General features: G+C 37.2%; 1 protein-coding gene across 1 annotated transcript; it reads right to left on the reverse strand.

Moving 5' to 3' along the window:
- Positions 1-19,703: 19,703 nt before the first annotated feature.
- On the reverse strand, positions 19,704-20,306 carry LOC145113283 (uncharacterized). Its single transcript, XM_079049395.1, has one exon. The coding sequence runs from the start codon at positions 20,304-20,306 to the stop codon at positions 19,704-19,706; it is 603 nt and encodes a 200-aa protein (XP_078905521.1).
- Positions 20,307-22,777: the final 2,471 nt, after the last annotated feature.

The raw sequence follows: 22,777 nt of genomic DNA on the forward strand, positions 1-22,777 counted from the left end.
TTTGATTTATTGAAAATACTCAAAAAAATTATGGGTTTATTTTATGATTTTTTTTATTTATAATTAAAAATTAAATATTAAAACAAATTGATTAAATATTTCGTCGAGCGATAATGCTGAAATATGAGGCATTGGATAGATCAAAGAATTATACACATATAAATTAAAGATTAGAAATTATATGTCGTCATCGCTTCTCCGAACCACCGAAACCACCGAGTCGTCGCTGTGGAACCATCCTCGGCTACCGAGTTTTCGTCTGCTCAGACAGTTTAATATTATTTGTTTATAGATTCTGATTAGCTTATGTACAACTCGAAACCTATTACGAATTAAAATATAATTGTTTCGTCTTTCGGGTTAACTTATGTATAATTCGAAAACGTCAAAAAATTAAAATTAAAATTAAATAACCGTTTCGGATTAGCTTAAGATATATATATATATATATATATATATATATATATATATATATATATATATATATATATATATCATACATACTTATAAAGCTAGCATTTTTTCTTGAATCTCATGCATTTGAAACCCTCTTTTTTAACTTCCTTTCACCACATTCATTTGAAACTCCCATGACTTTTCAATTTCTTTACAATAATATTATAAATAAGTTAAATAATGTTCTATAAACAAGAAATGATGTTTTATTACAATGTCTAATCCCACATCGATGGTGAGAGTAAACAGGAGAATGTTTCCTCTTCTATAAATAGGAAAGGTTGTGAAATGTTTCAAAGGGACCAAACCATGAGAACTTCCTCATGCCTACCTTTGTAGGATTTTGAAGGTATTATTTGGTGAGATTGTCTATATTGGCAAGTGTCCAGTTAACTTTTAGAATTCCAAAAATGGTTTTGAACCGAATTTTTTCAGGTTTAAACCATGTTTCAGTTAGAAAAAAATTATATAGTTGGGTATATTGAGTTGAACCGAAGCTGGATCAACTTGGACCTATAAAGGAATCATTTTCCTTTCATAACAAACATTTGAAATTCTCATGATTTTTCAAATTATTTCTAATAATATTATAAATAAGTTACATAATTTTATATAAATATAAAAAAGCATCTACCTAAACTTAAAATTATGACTGTTTGAAAAATCACTTTGATTCAAAAGCATAAAATATATACAAACCGGGTTTCACTAGAAAAAAAAATATGTAGTTTGGTATATTTAGTTGAATCGGTCCGAGTTTAATCTATTTGGACCATAAAAGAAACATTTTCCTTTCACTACATACATTTGAAACTCCCATGATTTTTGAAATTGTTTCTAATGATATTTTAAAAAAGTTACATAATGTTATATAAATATAAAAAAACATCTACCTAAACATAAAATTATAATTGTTTGAAAATTCGATTTGATCAAAAGCACGAAATATATACGCATATTATATTTTATAAATGAATTCTTTTTATAATGAACTTTTGAATCTTGAAAATACATATAAACAAACTTTCTATATTAAGTACCTAACTGAATTTATGATTTTAGAATTTAACAAAAAGTTATTCAATAAAAACTTACTTTTTTGGATAGCAACTTACGAGATTATAGAAAAATGGAACTATTGAACAATAAAGAAAGGGTAAACAAGAGAAAGGGTGTTTTACTAAATAAGTTGAATAATGTTTTATAAACAAGAAAGCGTGTTTTATTACAATGTCTTCATCCCACATCGATGGTGAGAGTAAACAAGAGAACGTTTCCTCTTCTACAAATAGGAAAGGTTGTGAAATGTTTCAAAGGGACCAAACCATGAGAACTTCCTTATGCCTACCTTTTTAGGATGTTGAGGGTATTCTTTGGTGAGATTGTCTTTATTGGCAACTGTCCATTTAAGTTTTAGAATCCCGAAAATGGATTTGAACAAGATTTTTTTAGGTTCAAACAGAGTTTCAGTTGAAAAACCGTTATGTAGTTTGGTATATTGAGTTGAATCGGTCTGAGTTTGATCAATTTGGACCGATAAAGGAAGCATTTTCCTTTCAGCACATACATTTGAAACTCTCATGATTTTTCAAATTGTTTCTAATAATATTATAAATAAGTTACCTAAACATAAAATTATAATTGTTTGAAAAATAAATTTGATTCAAAAACACAAAATATATACAAACCGGGTTTCAATAGAAAAAACGTTATGTAGTTTGGTATATTAAGCTGAATCGGTCCGAGTTTAATCAATTTGGACCGATAAATGAAGCATTTTCCTTTCACTACATACATTTGAAACTCCCATGATTATTCAAATTGTTTATAATAATATTATAAGTTACATAATGTTATATAAATATATATAAACAAACTTTCTATATTAAGTACCTAACTAAATTTATGATTTTAGGATTTAACAAAAAGTTATTCAATAAAAACTTAATTTTTTATAGCAACTTACGAGATTACTGAAAAATGGAACTATTGAACAATAAATTTTCTGGATAACGTTTTATTTTTATTATTTAATATTTTATTTAAAAAAAAGAAATTATTGTCAAAGAAAGAAATGAGTTTAATTAAAATGTCTTCATCACACATTGATCGTGAGAGTAAACAAGAAAATGTATTCTCCTCTATAAATAAGAAAGGTTGTGAAATATTTCAAAGGGACTAAGCCATGAGATCTTCCATGCATCTAACTTTGTAGGACGTTGAGTGTATTCTTTGGTGAGATTGTCTTTGTCGACAAGTGACCAATTAAATTTCAGAATTTCAAAAATGATTTTGGACCGTATTTTTTAGATTTGGATCGAGTTTAATAAGGATCCGAGTGTCTTCTGAGTTAGGCAAACTCGCTTCCATTGGAGGCCGAGTTTAAGTAACATGTCGAGTATTTGGTTGTGTTAACCAAGTTTTACAACCCTGTATGTAATACAATTTAAAGTTTTAACCTTATAAAAGACGTCACTATTATCATATGTTCTACATAATTATGGTAATATTTATGATACAAAACATTTTTTTACTATTTAAGATAAAATGTTGTTTCTATTATCATATGTTGTACAGAATGATAAAATTTAAAATAGATAAAAAGATGTCTCTATTATCGTATTTTCTACATAATGATAATATTTAATATAAACGTTTTAATTTAATATGAAATTATTATTTAATAGATAACAATAACGATTTATTTATTTTTAAAAATTAATTTTTTTTTATTTTAATCATATAACTTTGTATATGCAAAACAACTTCAAGTTCCAACCTTATCTCTTATAATATAGTTCAACATAATAACAATACTAAAAATCATTTTTTATATTTTTTATGAAATTATTATTTAATTGTTAATAACAATGATTTAGTTATTCTTAATATAAAATATTTTTTTATATCCCACGCAACGCGCGGGCATTCGCCTAGTATATATATATATATATATATATATATATATATATATATATATATATATATATATAAGAGAGAGAGAGAAAGAAATTAAAAAGAAGAGAGAAAGAACTTTACTTTTTCGGAACACAATGTAACCTAAATAATTTATTATAGGAATAATTAGTCAATAATTATGATTTTTAAATGGGGTTGGCTAAAAAGACACCCCAATTTTCCATTTAGACACCCTATTTGATTTTTAAGGTTTTTTTATTGGTTGAATTTGCATTGTTTTTTGAAAAAGTAAATTATCAATAGTTTATTATAAGTTGATTTTTAATAAAAGTGCTTATAGGGTGTCTAAGGGTATAGATTGGTGTGTGGAAAAAAAAGACCCTTTTTGCAAAGGTGCTTTTTACATTTTCCAACAAATAAGTAACCCTAGTACCCTACACTGTCTATTGAAAAGAGGCATTTATCATGGCTTTTTGGTCATAAAAGAGTAACATTACCATTTGTTTAAAGGTTTGTCTCACACTATGTTGTTCTCATTGTTTTTACAATAAATTTTTATCGATTACAAGAAAGTAATATAACTGGTTGTTAAAATACTACTTAATTTATTATAAGACCTTTATAATAGTTTTCTTTTCAAAAAAAAAAACCATACATTTCTTGTGGTGAAAAGCTTGTACAACCACCCATGTTTATTGATGCCATTTATATTTATGATTGTTCATTGATCAAGATTCTTCTAGTTTACAAAATATATATATATATATATTAGGAAAAAAATTTACCTAGCTTTTCATTCATGATTTTTTTTTCAAATGAACTTTTCAATTTTCCATACATATTTAACCTTATAAATCTTATAATAAAGGGCATCCAACTTAATATAGTTTAAGATAAATCATACATCTTAAACTATATTTGTAACTAGCTCGAGTGGTCAGCTCTAGAGCTCCAAAGGTCAGCTTGACAAAGCTTACCCAGCTTGAGTAGGCTTGGGTCAGCCCAACAATTTTGGGTTAAATGACCCATTTTCAATAGTACAATGTTTGTAGGCCCATGTATATTTGTTTATATGCTATTTTTAGCTGTATAGAGAGTAGATAGAACGTATTTGTAATAGGGACAAAGAGTGAGGTAAATTACTTCTTAACCTAATACAAAGGCACTCTCTTCTGGTGGATGTAAGCACTTCTGCTGAACCATGTAAATATGTTGTTTTTCTCTTCTTAATTCCATTTCTTGATTATTGTCATTTCTTGTTCTTGGGTCTAAGGGAAAAAACGAGAATCTGATCAGAAAAAGAGATTGTTGTTTGTTGTTTTATGTTTTCTGCTTTTGTTTTCTTGTTTATGCATTGTTTCCGCTGGAGTAACAACTGGTATCAGAGCTTAATATCATATTCGGGTGGTAGAGCTCAGATTTGAGGCATTTAGGTGGTACTTTGTGTTCTGCACACGAGGTGTTTGATAAAAGTCCTGAGAGGCAGATTCCGAAACAAGCGGGTAAATGGCGTCTATGAGTGGAACAATTAAAGTTGGGAAGTATGAATTAGAGAAGTTAAACGGAAAGAATGTTTTTTTCTTATTGGAGGATGCAAATGAAAATTTTGCTAATTTCACAAAAATTACACAAGGCTTTGGCGGGTAAAACAAATAAGCACAAAGATATGTTGATGCTGATTGGGAGGAGTTAGATCTTGAAGCACGAGTATCGGTCATTTTATGCCTTGAAAGGGATGTTGCTTTCTTGGTTGACAAGAAGGAATCAACAGATGCAGTGTAGGTAAAGTTGAAGTAAAATTTCATGACGCAAACTCTAACAAACAGGATCTATTTGAAAACCAAATTGTTTACTTGCAAAATGGAAGAAGGCTCACCAATCCGGGAACACATCAGTAAATTTGACAAGTGTATATTAGATTAAAAAGACATTGATGTGAAGGTAGAAGATGAGGATCACACACTTTTACTACTTCTTTCGTTGCCGAAGTCTTATGAGAATCTTGTGCAAACAATGATGCTTGTGGGTGACAGTATTACGATGGATGAGTCTAGAACGTTAATTCTAGCAGATGATCTTCGAAAGATTGTAGCTAGTGACATGGCTGCTGCTAGTGGTAACAAAGACTAGGCACATGAGAGAGGAAAAGCAAAGGAGGAAAGTCTAGGTCTAAATCTAGACCTCTTGCAGAAAGGCGGTGTTTCAAGTGTGGCAAGTTTGGACATTTCAAAGCAAAATGTCCTAACAAGAGAGTAGGATGGAACAAAGACAAGAAAAACTACAAAGAAAATTCACAAGAGAAGCAATAAGCTAGTTATGCCTCAGGAGAAGAAAGCAATGATGATTGTTACTTGTCACTTCTGATGAAGAAATCTCTGGTAAATGGATTATTGATTCGGGTTGCTCGTACCATATGTGCCCAAATAGGAAGTGGTTTACTAACTATAGAAGCATAGATGGTGGAACCGTGGTAATGGGAAACAAACATTCCTGCAAAACGGTTAGGCTCGGTTCTTTTAGAATCAAAATGCATGATGGAGTGATCAGAACTTTGTTAGATGTGAGACATGTTCCTGAGTTGTGAAAAAATCTCATTTCTGAAGGTGTATTGGACTCCAGTGGGTGTAAGATAGTTACATGGGAATAAGTAAAGAAGGTTGTTCATGGTTCTTTGGTTGTAATGAAAGGTATTCGTCAGGGAAACCTTTATGTTCTTTCGGGTAAAATAGTGACAAATAGTGCTACATTTGGAAAAAATGGTGGTGGTGGTGACCCATATGAAAGCAGTCGGTTATGGCATAGATGGCTTGAGCATATGTCTGAAAAGGGTCTCGATCTGCTTGGTAAAGAAAGTTTGTTGAAGAACATAAAGAAGCCTTGCATTGATTTTTATGAGCATTGCATGTACGGTAAAGCACATCGGGTTCAGTTCAAGTCAAGCAAACACAAAAGCAAAGGCATTTTAGACTATGTGTATACAGATGTTTGGGGTCCTGCTTCAGTCACTTCCAAGGAAGGTTCCAGATACATTGTCACTTTTGTGGATGATCATTCTAGGTATGTTTGGATTTACTTTCTGAAACACAAGAATGAGGTATTTGACACGTTCAAGAAGTGGAAAGCAATGGTTGAGAACAAAACAGGAAAGAAATTGAATACACTTCGATCTGATAACTGTACATAGCATACAGAAGTTGCCTTCAAGAAATTTTGTGATCATGAAGGAATTGCTAGACATTGGAAGGTCAGGAAAACACCACAACAGAATGGGGTTGGCAGAGAGGATGAATCGTACATTGCGAGAGAGATCAATGTCTATGCGATCATATGATGGTTTGGGTAGAGAATGGTGGGCGGAGTCGGTTGTTACAGCTTGCTACATTGTCAATCGGTCTCTTCATGCGTCTCTAGATGGAGATGTACCCTATAGGGTATGGTCAGGGGGACATGCAGATTATGAGAAACTCAGAATCTTCAGGTGCACAACCTATTATCATGTTAGTAAGGGAAAGATTGAAGCAAGAGTGAATAAGGAAATTATCTTGGGATATGCATCAGGTGTAAAAGGCTATCGTCTTTGGTGTTTAGAAGATTACAAGTTTATAATCAGTAGAGATGTTACCTTTGATGAGAAATAAATTGTAGCTTCTTCGAAAGCTACGGTGCCAAATGGTGATGACACTGAGACGGTCAAGTCTCAAGTAGTTGATATAGAACCTAAAAGCCAACAAGGTTCTAGTCGTGTTCACGAGGAAGATCATGGTTCTATTCATGATGATATTGAACATGAGATGGTTCAGCAAGAAAATGTACATGAACTAGAGGAAAAAAAGCTTGAGGACAGTTCGGTCTCTACTAGGCCGAGGTGAGCATATAATAAAGTTCAAAAGTTGGGGTCTGATCAACCCTTGAAGCACTACGGACATGCAAGTTTGGTTGGGTACACACTCTCAATGGAGGAAGACGAGTCGGTCTCCTTGAAGGAAGCTATTCATAATGGAAATAAAGAGAGTTGATTCTCGGTGATGGAAGAAGAGATGAAGTCTCTTCGGAAGAACCAAACTTGGGAAGTGGTCACATTGCCCGTAGGGAAGAAAACTATTGGTTGTAAGTGGGTACACAAGAAAAAGGAGGATCCTTTTGAACTCGGTGGTACAAGGTATGGTGATATCTTGGTAACTTCGTGATGAAGTCCTCGCCGTCCTTGGTAACTTCGTGATGAAGTCATGGTGATCTCTTCCCATTTCCACATAGGAATGGGTAACGGCTGAACCTTGCCATGAGGCCTCCGATGTTCGGCCTTGACCTTACTGCAGGTCAAGCACCGCTCCACAAACCACGCAACCCCCCGCTTCAAGCAGGGCCACCAGTTACTCAACCTCAGATCCTTATACATCTTCGTGGTCCCCGGGTGAATAGAGAACTTGGATCTGTGTGCCTCCTCCAAGATCTTATGCCTCACACCCCTGGTTACCGGTACCCACACCCGGACACACTGTGTCAGAAGACCTCGACTATCCCGAACAAACAAGGGATACTGACCCTGAATCCGCTCTATCTTCCAATTCTCTTTCTTCACACCCTCCACCTGAGCTTGCTTGATCATATCCAACAATGGAGAGATCACCGTCATCCTCAAACAAACGGTCTCGATCGGTGCACTTGCCGCCTTGCGGCTCAAAGCATCGGCCACCACATTGGCCTTCCTTGGGTGGTATAGGATTTCACAATCATAATCCTTCAGTACATATAACCACCTCCTATGTCGCATGTTCAGGATCTGATGATCCATCAAATACTTCAAACTCTTGTGGTTAGTAAAGATGGTGAATCGAACTCCATACAAGTAATGCCTCCATCTTTTGAGGTCAAACACCACATCCTCCAATTCTAGGTCATGAGTGGGGTAGTTTACCTAATGAGGCTTCAACTGCCTCGAGGCATACGCAATCACATGCCCCTTCTGCATCAAAACAACGCCTAACCCTGTGATAGATGCGTCACAATACACCACCAAATCATCCAACCCATCAGGTAGTGCTATGATAGGGGCCTCACATAACCTCTGTCTCAAGGTCTCGAAAGCCAACTGCTGGTCTGGGCCCCACCGAAAAGTCACTTTCTTCTTGGTCAAACGGGTCAAGGGTACGACGATCTTGGAGAAATCATGTATGAATCTCTGATATTACCCCGCTAAACCCAAGAAGCTACGAATCTCCGATGAATTCTTCAGTACTTCCCACCGCATCACTGCCTCAATCTTGGCTAGATCAACCAAAATACCCTCTTGGTTGATGATGTGACCCAAAAACTACACCTCTCTCAACCAGAAATCACACTTTGAGAACTTGGCATAAAGCCTTTCCGTCCTCAGTGTCTCCAATACCTCCCTTAAATGTTGATCGTGATGCTCCTTGGTCTTAGAATAGACCAAGATATCATCGATAAACACGATCACCGACCGATCCAACATTGGCCTACACACCCTGTTCATGAGATCCACAAACGTTGCTGGGGCATTGGTGAGCCCGAATGGCATCGCCAGAAACTCATAGTTTTTGTACCGATTCCTGAAAGTTGTCTTCGGTATATCCTCATCCCTAATCCTCATCTGATGGTAACATGTCCGAAGATCAATCTTGGAAAACCAAGACGCACCCTGCAGTTGATCGAACAAATCATCGATCCTCAGTAGTGGATAATGGTTCTTCACCGTTAGCTTGTTCAGCTCTCGATAATCAATACACATCCTATGTGACCTGTCCTTCTTCTTTACAAACAGGATCGGTGCCCCCCACGGGGAACTACTCGGATGAATAAACCTTCGGTCTAGCAGCTCCTGAAGTTGCATCGACAGCTCCTGCATCTCGGGCAGAGCTAGCCGGTATGGTGCCTTGGCTATCGGAGCGGCACCCGACACCAAATCAATGCGAAACTCTACCTTCCTCTCCAGAGGCACTCTAGGTAACTCCTCGGGAAAGACATCCCATAACTCCTGTACAACCGGTACACTGCCTAAATCCATCGGGGTCTCAACCCTCGTATCCGATATATATGCCAAAAATCCTAAACAAATCTGCTAGAGAAGTCTCCTATCCCTCGTAGCTGAACAGAGGGATGGCCCAGAAAGGCCCTCTCTCCATGAATAGCTAGTTCTCCCCCACTTGGGGTTCGAACCCTCACTAGCTGGTGCTTGCAATCAATCATGACCCCATTGGCCCCCAACCAGTCCATCCCGACGATCACCTTCAGTCCTCGCAACGGTATCGGGACTAGATCAACACGAAACCTCTCCCCAAGCACATTCAGGGAACAGTCCCGATACAACCTCGCAACACTCACAGTCCGGTCATCCGCAATCTCAACCTCAAGCGGGGAATCCAAAGTCCCCGGCGCATCCTAAAAATTCTTGCTAAGCGCAAGAGATACAAATGATCAGGTAGCACCCGAATCAAATAGAACGTGAGCCGACATACCATTGACCAAAAAGGTCCCTATCCATTACCACATATATACACATAAGCAATACAAATCAATATCGAGCAAGAAAATAAAATACGTACCAGCCACAACGTCTGGCGCTGCCCGAGCCTCCTCTGTGGATAACTGAAATGCATGGCTCTTCACCGCTGGAGCATCCGCCTTAGTAGGGCGGCCAACAGTGATCCTCATTGTAGCGGGCGCAGCCACCACCACTGCTCCTCCCCCTCCCTGCAACTTCGGACAATCGGCCTGCTTGTGGCCGGTCTGGTTGCAGTGGAAGCAAATCAAGCCCTTCTTGGGGCAGTCCTTGCTCATGTGGCCTAGCTGACCACATGTGTAACATAATGTGTTCGTCACCCGACACGATCCACCATGCGATCTCCCACATTTGGCACACCGGGCACGAACCTGCTGTCCCCTACCAGAAGACTCTGAGGTCTTATGCTTTTTAGCCTGACCTACAGATGTCAGTGCCTGCTCTAGTTTCCGCTTGGTGCAGAACTCCAACTCCATTTCCCGCTCACAGGCCTTTTCCACCATCTCATTCAGGGTTTTGCACCCTGTAAAGCTCACGAACTCATAGATATCATCCCTCAGCATGGAATGATACCTCGTCCTCCTCATGTCCTCATCTGTAGCATACTGTGGGATCAACAATGCTCGTTCTCGATACTTGGCGGTGATCTCCGCCACAGTCTCGGTGGTCTGCTGGAGCTCCTTGAACTCTGTCACTAACCGTTGCACCTCAATGGATGGTGCAAACTCCAAATCAAAGTGTCTGACAAACTCAGTCCATGTCATCTCAGCCACACCAGCTGCCCCCACCTGACTGGTCACCTCTCCCCGCCAGTCTCGGGCTCGGTCCCTCAGCATACACGAAGCAAATCCCACCTTTGCCACATCAGCACAAAAACTCATGCGCTAGGCGTTCTCCATGTCTGTCACCCAACGCCGGCTAACTATGGGGTCCCTAACCCCAAAGAACTTTGTTGCCACGTACGCCTTGAACTACCGCAACGAGGGAGTTCGGGCCCCGACCTGGCCTGTAGCAATCTCGGCTCTGAAAGACCTGAGCCTCTCCTCCATAATCTCCATCATCCCTTCCTTGACCATCCCAAAAATCACCGGGGTAGCGCCAAGGATTCCCCTCGTAACCTCGGCTGCAATAAGCTCGCGCAGCCTCTCGTCAATGGGCGATGTACCGTCGCCCGACCCAAATCCGGATCTTGATCCTGATCCTGATCCCCATGTTCCCAGCCGTGTCACCACCATTCTGATCTACAATACCATAAGAAAAAATTATCAAAATGTCCAAAAAGGGGATCTTCCCCCACCGTTCCTCCTTAGAGCTTCCAGGTCTAACATTAGTTCGGGTACAGGTCATGTGATTTCATTAGTATGGGCCCAATACTACCTTCCACACCTACCTGTATCTTCCCCAAAGCTCTACATGATAACCCTTATTCGTTCCCGAAAAAATATATCTCACGAGCTACTGCATAACTCAAATCCTAGGCTATCCTAAGATTTGCTCAATCCCATCAAATCAGATCCTAAATCAATCATAACAGGTTGCCTTATGCATGCAAATTATACACATAACAGGATCAAATAGACTTTCGAATAATAAACCCTACCCTAGGACCACAACCAGACAAGGAACAGGAAATAAGGCCAAATCAATCATTCTAAGGCTATAAGATCCTAACCGTATACAATTTTTAAAGCATACACATAGCAAAATCCATCTGACTATCATAATCCAAATATCAGTATAACATGGCTAACATACTGGGGAACTACTTACTTGAGTTCGGCCGATCACGCGCATTGCACTCTCCCCTTTTTCCATTTTAAGAAGTTTTTAACTTTTGATTTTTAAAAACAATTTTACCATTTCCATAGTTTGAGTCCCGAGCGTGTGCTCAAATCCCTCAAACCAAGGCTCTGATACCAACTTGTAACAACCCAATTTTTCCAAAGAAAATTTTTATTTTTTAATCATCAAAACGTTTCCAATAAACCACAAAATCTCAAGAAAAATTGTTTTCAAATTCATAACATCAACATTTTATTTCAAATATCAAAGTGTCCCATAAAAACGCCTGAGAGAGTGCACGTCGCGCCATCAAACCTTGCCCTTGCCCTTAGGCTCAGAAGTACCAGAAACAATCAACAAACTGTAAGCTAATGCTTAGTGAGTTCACCAGAGCATACCCCACACACAATCCACATAATCACATAATCCATATTAGCTATAAAAGCTACATAAACCGCATAAGCCATGCATACAACATATAAGGATGCCCTGGAAACCCTCCAAGGTCTTACTCCGGGTGCCTCGGGAATCCCCCGAGGTCTTACTCCGGGTGCCTCGGGAATCCCCCGAGGTCTTAGCCCAAGGATGCCCTAGAAACCCTCCAGGGGCTTACTTCGGGTGCCTCGGGAACCCCCCCTCCCCCTCCCCCCCCCTGAGGTCTTAGCCCACTACCATACATATCAACATATAAGGATTCCCTGGAAACCCTCCAAGGTCTTACTCCGGGTGCCTGGGGAACCCCCCGAGGTCTTAGCCCAAGGATGCCCTGGAAACCCTCCAAGGTCTTACACCTAAATGCCTCGGGAACCCCCCTAGGCCTTTCATGCAAGTATCTCAATTAACTAGCATACCACATATCTCATAACCAACTAGCATATCACATAATAATAATGGGCCGACCTTGGTGCCTTAGACCCATTGGTATGGTGAGGAGACTCACCTCTCAATAATGCTGAACTGATAAGATGTGATAAGTCCCAACGTGCAACTCCAACTCAACTGCCTACAATCATCATGTGACTAGCCTTGTCAACATCCCGAAATACCAAAAGTACCCTCAAGGTCAAACTTGGTCAAAGTCAAGGTCAACAGTCCATGTTGACCCAACTCGTTGAGTGCATCTAGCAACTCGTCGAGTTCCTTCAATGTCCATAAACTGAATTCTCGATTCAACTCGCCGAGTTACCCGAGTAACTCGTCGAGTCCTTTAGTGTCTATGAGACCAAAAACACTAGGCCGAAAACTCTAGACCGAAAACTCAAGTCAAGAGACCGAAAACTCTAATCAGCTTACCGAGATTACTTAGAGTCCCGAAAACGGGAAAACCCTGCCCAACTCGTCGAGTTGGCTAAGCAACTCGTCGAGTTCCTTCAACCTTTTTCTTGTTCAGTCCTTTCTAGTTGAACCTAAGGCTCCAAAGTACAGATCCAACCCCCTAGGGTGTAGTTATCACGTAAAGTTGCCAGCTTTACGTGCATGCAAGGCCTTAAGAGTCTAAAACACTCAAAACTAAGCTTAGGAATATGTTTAGGGCATGGAGAAGGGAGAAGACTAGATAAAGTCGACAACTTTATGACCATGGGGCCTAGAGGAGTCCAGATCTGATACCATGTCCTCATGACAAGCTCAAACCCGAGATTGACTCCATTTTGCACTAGAAATGACCATATTCTTGCATAAGGGAAGATCTAAGAAATGGAAAGCCAAGGTAAATACTTTTTACCTAAAAAATGTTGCTAACACAGAGTAGATGCCGGATCTAAAGCCCTCTCCTCACTTCAATCTCTTCAATCATCAAGTTTCCTTCGAAAAAGCACAAGATTCACTCTCCAAAGCTCACACACACTCAAAAGGCACTAAAATGCGGCTAGGGTTTCTCTATGGGCAGTAAGGACAATGAGGGAGGCCACAAATGAGCCATAAGTTCTTTAAATAGGGTATAAATCCCTAAAAATTAGGGTTTTTCTTACAGTGCCTACTCGTCAAGTAGACCCTAAGTCCCGCGTCCCCAAAACGATCTCTACTCGTCAAGTTGGACTCCCTAACTCGTTGAGTCCTAGTGCAAAACCCAAAAAATCTTGAAAAATAAATGCTACATGAAACGAGTGTTATATCAGCCTGACAAATCTTACTTAGCTTGAGTAGGCATGGGTCAGCCCAACAAGTTTGGGTTAAATGACCCATTTTCAATAGCCCAGTATTTGTAGGCCCATGTATGTTTGTTTATATGCTATTTTCAGCTTTATAAAGAGTAGATAGAGCGTAATTAGTAATAGGGACAAAGAGTGAGGTAAATTGCTTCTTAACCTAATACAAAGGCACTCTCTTCTGGTGGATGTAAGCACTTCTGCTGAACCACATAAATCTGTTTCTTTTTCTCTTCTTACTTCCATTGCTTGATTATTTTCATTGCTTGTTCTTGGGTCTAAGGGCAAAAACGAGAATCTGATCAGAAACAAAAATTGTTGTTTGTTTTTTTCTGTTTTCCGCTTTTGTTTTCTTGTTTCCGCATTATTTCCGCTGGAGTAACAATATCCATTTGAAACTTATAACTCTTCAACTTATATCTTTAATGGTCTTCTCCCACAAAACTTTTACATATTAAGGGATTATAACTGCAAATTTTAATGGACAATTACCCCCAGAGTGAGCTTCTTTTGCTTCGGTCTTGTATGGGTATTGCTAAACTTATCTTTGGGTTGAGGAAGTGCCAACCCATTCACATGGAGGAGGAGGCGTTGTTCTTTGACCGTGTGGGGTGATTGAGGACATTGTGCTTTGTGGTGACACTTTCTTTGACGACATACAATGGTGAATTACTTCACTACCCATTAGCTTTGGTATTTTGGGTTTGTACTCGGCAATAGAGGACACCTCATATACTTTTGTTGCCTCAAAGGCCCAATCTTGGGTGTTACAAGACCATATCTTACATGATAGCGACATTGTTGGGTTTTATTTAAAACTTAGTTTCAAAAACTACAAATAATAGCAAATGGAAGACTTGAGTTTTATAAATAACATAAACATTTTATCACCCACCAAGGATCAACTTGCAAGTAATAGAAAGAATTATAACACAACCATAGAAGGAAGAAGTGGTAACAACCTTTGAAGCACTTTGAGTCCTCCAGGGGGGGCTTGGAAGTTGATGGAGTGAGGATAAACCCTTAAGACACCAACAATGTGCCAACTTGATGTAATTCTAGTTACAACTCTTAAGCTTTAAGTCAAAACAAGATTATGACTTAAAGAGAGGATGGAAGAAACTTATATCTTCAAAGCGCAAGACTTTAGAGAGAATATGGAGATGGGAGAAGAGCTCTCGGCCAAGGCAAGAAGAAGTGAGAAAAATGAAAGCACTCTCCTCTTATTTATAATAGAATGACGGTCCAAGAGTCCTTAACCATTAAGCACTTTAGACCATCTTGTCCTCTAGCATGCACCGTACTTTGAATACTTTTGAATAAAGAAATAAGAAAGCCATACTTCTTCTTTTCCCCGTGCATGGCCGGCCATGATTATGGAAAAGAGAAGTTTTGGTTTATATTTTATAAATTCAAAGTTTATATAAACTTTGTCTTTTCCTAAAAGACAAAAAAGCTTACCTAGTTCAAAATGTTATACATGACTTATTAATTCATACATTATGAAATAATGTGTTACTTGTTTTGTAAAATAACTATTTCCTTGAAATAAATATTTTCCCAATTTAATATAAGAGTTTATGAATATTTATTAAAATCAATTTCTAATAAATAATCATGTTTGTATCAAGTTGTTGTTAGTGTGACCCTTAGGATCATATGTTATTTAGCAATATCATTTTAATATGACTCTTGAGCATACTAGATCTTTCAATCTCCCACTTGCGCAAGACTCATATCAAATTGATACAGACAGTGGTGAACGTCTAGCAACATTTCACTTCCCCCAACAACATATGACATAGTGTCATTCCATCAACGTCCAATTCCCTAGAATCCCCCAAGGCTACAATTGGTGAGTAAGGTAAGTTTACCAGTTACCCCTTTTCTACAAACATCATGTTGAACATGAGATATGGATCGCAGTCAATCTCATCTAAGTGTTCAACTTTACATCAGACCTTAGATGTCTAACTCTCAATGAATAAGATGAACAAATCCCATCTTGACTACATACGCCTCTTGCATGGTTTACATCACGCCTGACAGTAGCTTTTATAACTGCCTAATAAAAGAACAGATTTTGACTACATCAAGGCATAATGTTCCCCACACTCAAGTCCCATATATGTATCTCAGGTGTTAAGGATATACATATATTACCTTTTATCAAGTATCATTCATGACAGCGATCCATGAAGTGATATTGAACGGGTCACTCCAATACTTATTCTCTAGTAAGTACCTATGAAACTGGTTACAACTCTTTGTCAACCATCCCATTTCATATTAGTCTTATTTCATTATTGCTCCTACAATAATAATTGACTATGGAGTTTTAGAGTGAATAAATTTACTCAAGGATTAAACATGTTAATAAATAACACAACAAATATTTAATGAAAAGATCATATGCCATATATATCATAGTCATTACAATAGATGATGTTATATAATGTTCCAATATTCAATACTAATACATAGATCAAATCTAATCACTAGAATAGCAAAGTCCTATTCCTCGAGTATGTCCTTCAAATTTTTCTTGAGGAAGAGGCTTCGTGAAAGGGTCTGCCAAATTTTGATCAGTGTGAACTTTGCGAATACTAATTTCACCTTCTTCAACACTATACAGGATGAAGTTGAATCTGCGGCTAATATGTCTGGTCTTCTTGTGTGCTCGGGATTCTTTTTCCAAAGCAATAGCACCCTCATTGTCACAAAAAACGTCTAGGGGGTCCTGAATGGTAGGGACTACCCCTAGATCCCCAATGAATTTCTTCATCCAAGCAGCCTCTTGTGCAGCTTCAGAAGCAACAATGTATTCTGACTCTGTAGTGGATTGTGCAACAACACTTTGCTTGGAGCTTTTCCAAGATACCGTACCCCCATTGATAATGAACACATATCTTGATTGCGATTTGAAATCATCTCGATCAGTTGTGAAGGAAGCATCAATGTAGCACTTCACACTTAAGCTTTCTTCCACGCCTCCATAGACAAGGAACAAATCCTTAGTTTTTTCGTAAGTACTTTAGGATGTTCTTCACAGCTCTCCAATGACTCTCCCCTAGATTTTTTGGAACTTTCTTACCATGCTCATAGCATAAGCAAGATAAGGTCTTGTATAATTCATGGCATACATGATGGATCCAATAGCAGAAGCATATGCAATATATTTCATATTGTCTAGCTCGGCCTTTGTGCTAGGACATTGAGATGAACTTAGTATTGTGCCATGTGCCATGGGTACAAATCCTCTCTTAGAGTTTTCCATATTGAACCGTTTCAATACTTTCTCAATATATGTACCTTGGCTTAGACCTATCAATCGTTTTGATCTATCTCTATAGATTTTGATTCCAAGAATGTATTGTGCCTCACCTAGTTCCTTCATTGAGAAACATTTTCCAAGCCAAGTCTTTACACCTTGTAAAGTTGGAATATGATTTCCCATGATCAATATGTCATCCACATATAGTACCAAGAATGTCACCGAGCTCTTACTTGTTCTCATGTAAACACAAGATTCATCTTCATTTCTAATAAAACCATACTTTGTGATTTCATCATCGAAACGATGATTCCAGTTACGAGATGCTTTTTTTAACCCATAAATGCATCTCTTGAGCTCACACACTTTATTAGGATGTTTTTGGTCGACAAAAACTTCGGGTTGATCCATGTAGACATCTTCTTCTAAGTGTCCATTTAGGAAAGCGGTTTTGACATCCATTTGACATATCTCGTAGTTATAACATGCAGCTATGGCAAGTAGTATCCTAATTGATTTAATCATAGTGATCGGTGAAAAGGTTTCATCATAATCAACCCCATGAGTTTGAGTGAATCCTTTAGCAACCAATCTTGATTTGAATGTGTGTAAGTTTCCATCCATGTCAGTATTTTTCTTGAAAACCCACTTTACTTCCAATAGTCTTGCTGTTGGGAGGAAGGTCAAGCAAGTCCCAGACTTGATTGTCTCTCATGGATTGCATCTCAGCGTTCATGGCTTCAAGCCATTTGGTAGATTCGGGATCTGTCAATGCATACTAGTAGCTGACTGGCTCATCAGCATTTGTCATTATGAAGCACTCGTCAATGAGAAATCCATATGTCTCAGGTTCATGACGAATTCTACCAGATCTGTGAACGCCTTGTGTTTTAGTAGGTTGAAGGACAATGATCTCTTCATCTTCAACAACCTATTGTTCAGTACTAGTGGCAACTAAAGATGCATCGGGCTGAGGTTCTTGATCTTCTTCAAGTTCCACACGCCTCCCACTAGCCTCACCCATTATAAACTTGCTTTCTAAGAATTCATCTTTTCGTGAAATAAAGATCTTATTCTCACTAGGGATGTAGAAATAATATCCTAAACAATCTTTAAGATATCCTACAAAGATACATTTGGTAGATATAGGCTCAATTTTGCTGGAAGTATCTTGTCTAACATAAGCTTCACATCCCCAAACTTTCATATAAGATAAGGATGGAGATTTTCCATGCCACATCTCATAAGGTGTTTTCTCTACTTTCTTAGTTGGTGCCATATTCAAGATACGGGCTGCGGTGAGTAAAGCATAACTCCAAAATGATAAAGGAAGGGTACTTCGACTCATCATAGATCGAACCATATCAAGTAAGGTCCGATTTCTTCTCTCAGAAACACCATTAAGCTATGGTGTTCTAGGTGGAGTGAGTTGTGAGATAATCCCATGACTCCTTAGATGGTCTTGGAACTCTTGGCTCAAGTACTCGCCTCCTCTATCCGAACGAAGGATTTTGATTGTTTTGTCCAGTTGATTTTCAACTTCACTTTGAAACAATTTAAACTTTTCGAATGCTTCATGTTTATGTTTCATCAAATACACATAACCAAAACGACTGAAGTCATCAGTGAAGGTGATATAATATCTCTCACCATATCTAGACATTGTTTTGAAAGGTCCACATACATCGGTGTGTATGATGCCTAATAAAACACTTTCCCTTTCACTTGTTCCAAAGAAAGGGGATTTTGTCATCTTGCCACATAAACAAGATTCACATATGTCAAATGACTCGGTGCCATTTGCCCCCAAAAGTCCACTCTTTTGGAGTTGAGATATGCGTTTCTTGTTTATATGTCCAAGGCAAAAATGCCATAGATATGTTTGGTTCAAATCTGGTTTGAGCCTTTTGGTGTTAACATGATACAGGGACTTATTGTTTGAGGTGTTATATAGGTTTAGTTCATAAGTTCCATTTATTGGTCTAGCCTCAAAATAGAATATTCCTTTCAAGAAGGAGTGAATGTTATCATCAACAAATTTGAAATCATAACCGGATTTTCTCAAACGTGAAACTGAAATGATATTTCTAGTAATTAAACACACACTGTCTAATGTCAAATACAGAACATATGGTAAACATAAATCAAAATGTCCTATTTCTTGGACTGCAACCTGTGCTCCATTGCCCACATGTAATACCATATCATCTATTTTCAGTTTCTTACTCTTTCTGAACCCCTGCAACGAATTACAAATATGAGTTCCACAACCAGTATCTAATACCCAAGTGTTAGATGAAAAAGTAAATAATCTCATTTCAATCATGAAAATGGATATACCCGAAGGGCCTTCCCCGACCTTTTTGTTCTTCAACTCAGCAAGGTACTTAGGACAGTTCCTTTTCCAATGCCCGACAACTCTACACTCAAAGCATGTGTCATCTTTGGAAACCTTTTCCTTCTTCTTGGGTGGTGGGTTTTGGGGAGCTTTCTTCCACTTGCCATTGCCAGCTTGTGGCTTTCCCTTGAAGTTCTTGCCTTTATTCTTCTTGACATTTCCTTCCCTAATCATGATCACTTAGGGGGTTTTACTTGGGATATTCTTCTATACAATTTTTAGCATCCCGTGTAACTCAAAGCTAGGTTTCTCCCACCCATTCATGTTATAGTTCATGATGAAAGCATTGTAAGACTTTGGCAAAGAGTTCAGAATGATATCTGTAGCCAAGTCCTCCGGATATGGACATCCTAATCTCTCTAATTGATCCATGTAGTTTTTCATCTTGAGAACATGTGTGCTCACATTCCCACTCTCCTCCATCTTCATGGCATGAAGTGCTCTCATAGTGTCGAACCTTTTAGTTCTAGCTTGTTTACCAAACATCACCTTGAGATGTTCAATCATGTCAAAGGCAGTGTAGTTTTCCAGATCCCGCTGAAGATCAGGAGCCATAGAGGCAAGCATAAGACATGAAACATCTAGTAAATCATCTATATGCTTTAGCCATGCATCATGTGCAGCCTTTGGGACAGCAGGTGGTTCATCAGGGGTTTGGTCTTCAAGGACATAGTATTTCTTTTCTTGTTTCAAAACGATTCTTAAATTTCTGTGCCAATCCAAAAAGTTGGAGTGGTTGAGTTTTTCTTTTTCAAGAATTGATCGAATGTTCATTAGGTGGTGGTGAGTTACAGTAGTTGGTGGAGTCATCTACAAAATTTTAACAAAGTTTTCATTTAGTATTTAATTCTTTTAAAATAATACCCTTTTGTTTGCAAAAACATTATTTATTTAAAGTCTACGATCCAAGTCACAAATCAAATAAATGGTTAGGTATCCTTTATCTCATTTACTCAATTTTAACAAGGTAAATAACTTGTATTAATTACCCCATTTGTAATTCATAGATGTATGAGACCCTTAACAATCCATTTGTTAATTCGACATGTTTGGTCTCATCTATGCCTTGGAACACTCTTGCTTAGGTGACCTTTATCACAAGAGGTTTCCAATCAAGTCATCCAATTAGAGAAACATGTATAATTGGCCTATAACTTGGTTATAGAAATCGCAAAAATACTTTGGGCATCAAAAGATGATACTAGTGGTTAGGTATCCTTTATCCCACTAGTATTATACAAGTGATGTGCAATTTTTTCTAAAATTGGATGGCATAGACTTGCATTTTTAAAAAGGGATTTGAATGTTTTATTATTCTATTTAAAATATGTGATATCATGACAATTGCATGTATCGAATATGTCATGGTATCAATTTAAAAAAAAAAATCACTTTTAAGGTTTTTATAAAAAAACCCGGTTTTTATATTTTGGGTGGTTCGATTTTAAAATTAATACCTAGTATTAAGTTTGTGTTTGAGCCATGTAGAACCTTTTAATATTGTTTAATAAAACTTCCTTTTATTAAATAATACTTTGGAGTTTGAATAAGTCATAAAAACATGATTTTTAACACTTATAATACAATATTTTAAAAGTTGTCGTAACTAACAATTTTATAAAACCGGTTTTTATTTTATTGCTAGAATATGTTACATCCAATGTCCATATTTTATATTTTGAAATCCAAACTCCATGTGATGTTTATTTTGTCCAAAAAATAGTTTGGGTTTGTGAAAAACTAAATTATTAACCAAACAAAATATTTACTTGAAAAATAAACAACACAATCATACATTTGACATAAACAAACCTTAAACTATATATAACGCTTTTGTGAGCCAACACAAAAGTGTTAATTCCTTCCTAAGGGACAAAGGGACCAAATATTACAACTTGTTCTTAATGTGATCTTCAAGCTCCCACTTGCAATGACAACCAACTTTGTTTGCAATTTTATAAAACTTTATAAAAGTTATGAACTTTTATAAACTCTTTATAAAACCGTGGGTCTCCATGGTTCTTCAAGAAATGGTCTCCATCTTCATCTTGTTATATTTTTCATAAAATAAATCTAGTCTAAAACTAATCTATTACATAAAAATAACAAGAGTAAAAACTAGCTACTTTTAATACATACTTTATGAATAAAGAATATTACAAACCATTTTCGACCAAATCACACAAAAAACAACACAAATGGTCCAAGGCTTGTTTATACACTCTAAAATACATATAAACATAAAACAAACTTTGTTTTTCTAAGACAACTTTAAGTGACAAAAAATGCATGTAAGTCTTGTCACATAAAATAACAATTATAAAGTTGTCAAAGAAAATATGTATGAACTTCTTTTTATACAAAAACAAGTTATCCATATTCTCCAAAAACTAAGATTTCCATAAATCAAAAATCTAACCAAACTTGCAAGGTGGCTCTGATACCAATTGTTGGGTTTTATTTAAAACTTGCAAAAACTACAAATAATAGCAAATGGAAGACTTGAGTTTTATAAATAACATAAACATTTTATCACCCACCAAGGATCAACTTGCAAGTAATAGAAAGAATTATAACACAACCATAAAAGGAAGAAGTGGTAACAACCTTTGAAGCACTTCGAGTCCTCTAGGGGAGGCTTGGAAGTTGATAGAGCGAGGATGAACCCTTAAGACACCAACAATGTGCCAACTTGATGTAATGCTAGTTACAACTCTTAAGCTTTGAGTCAAAACAAGATTATGACTTAAAGAGAGGATGGAAGCAACTTATATCTTCAAAGCGCAAGACTTTAGAGAGAATATGGAGATGGGAGAAGAGCTCTCGGCCAAGGCAAGAAGAAGTGAGAAAAATGAAAGCACTCTCCTCTGATTTATAATAGAATGATGGTCCAAGAGTCATTAACCATTAAGCACTTTAGACCATCTTGTCCCCTAGCATGCACCATACTTCGAATACTTTTGAATAAAGAAATAAGAAAGCCATACTTCTTCTTTTCCCCGTGCATCGTCGACCATGCTTATGGAAAAGAGAAGTTTTGGTTTATATTTTATAAATTTAAAGTTTATAAAATATAAACTTTGTCTTTTCCTAAAAGACAAAAAAGCTTACCTAGTCCAAAATGTTGTACATGACTTATTAATTCATACATTATGAAATAATGTGTTACTTGTTTTGTAAAATAATTATTTCCTTGAAATAAATATTTTTCCAATTTAATATAAGAGTTTATGAATATTTATTAAAATCAATTTCTAATAAATAATCATTTTTGTATCAAG

This window comes from Lactuca virosa, chromosome 5, assembly GCF_052849685.1.
Source record: "Lactuca virosa cultivar CGN04683 chromosome 5, Lactuca_virosa_CGN04683_v6, whole genome shotgun sequence".
NCBI classification, from domain to species: domain Eukaryota; kingdom Viridiplantae; phylum Streptophyta; class Magnoliopsida; order Asterales; family Asteraceae; genus Lactuca; species Lactuca virosa.

Bases quoted from the DNA above. Each gene is read 5' to 3' on its own strand.
- LOC145113283 (XM_079049395.1), bottom strand. From the start codon at position 20,306: ATGACTCCACCAACTACTGTAACTCACCACCACCTAATGAACATTCGA.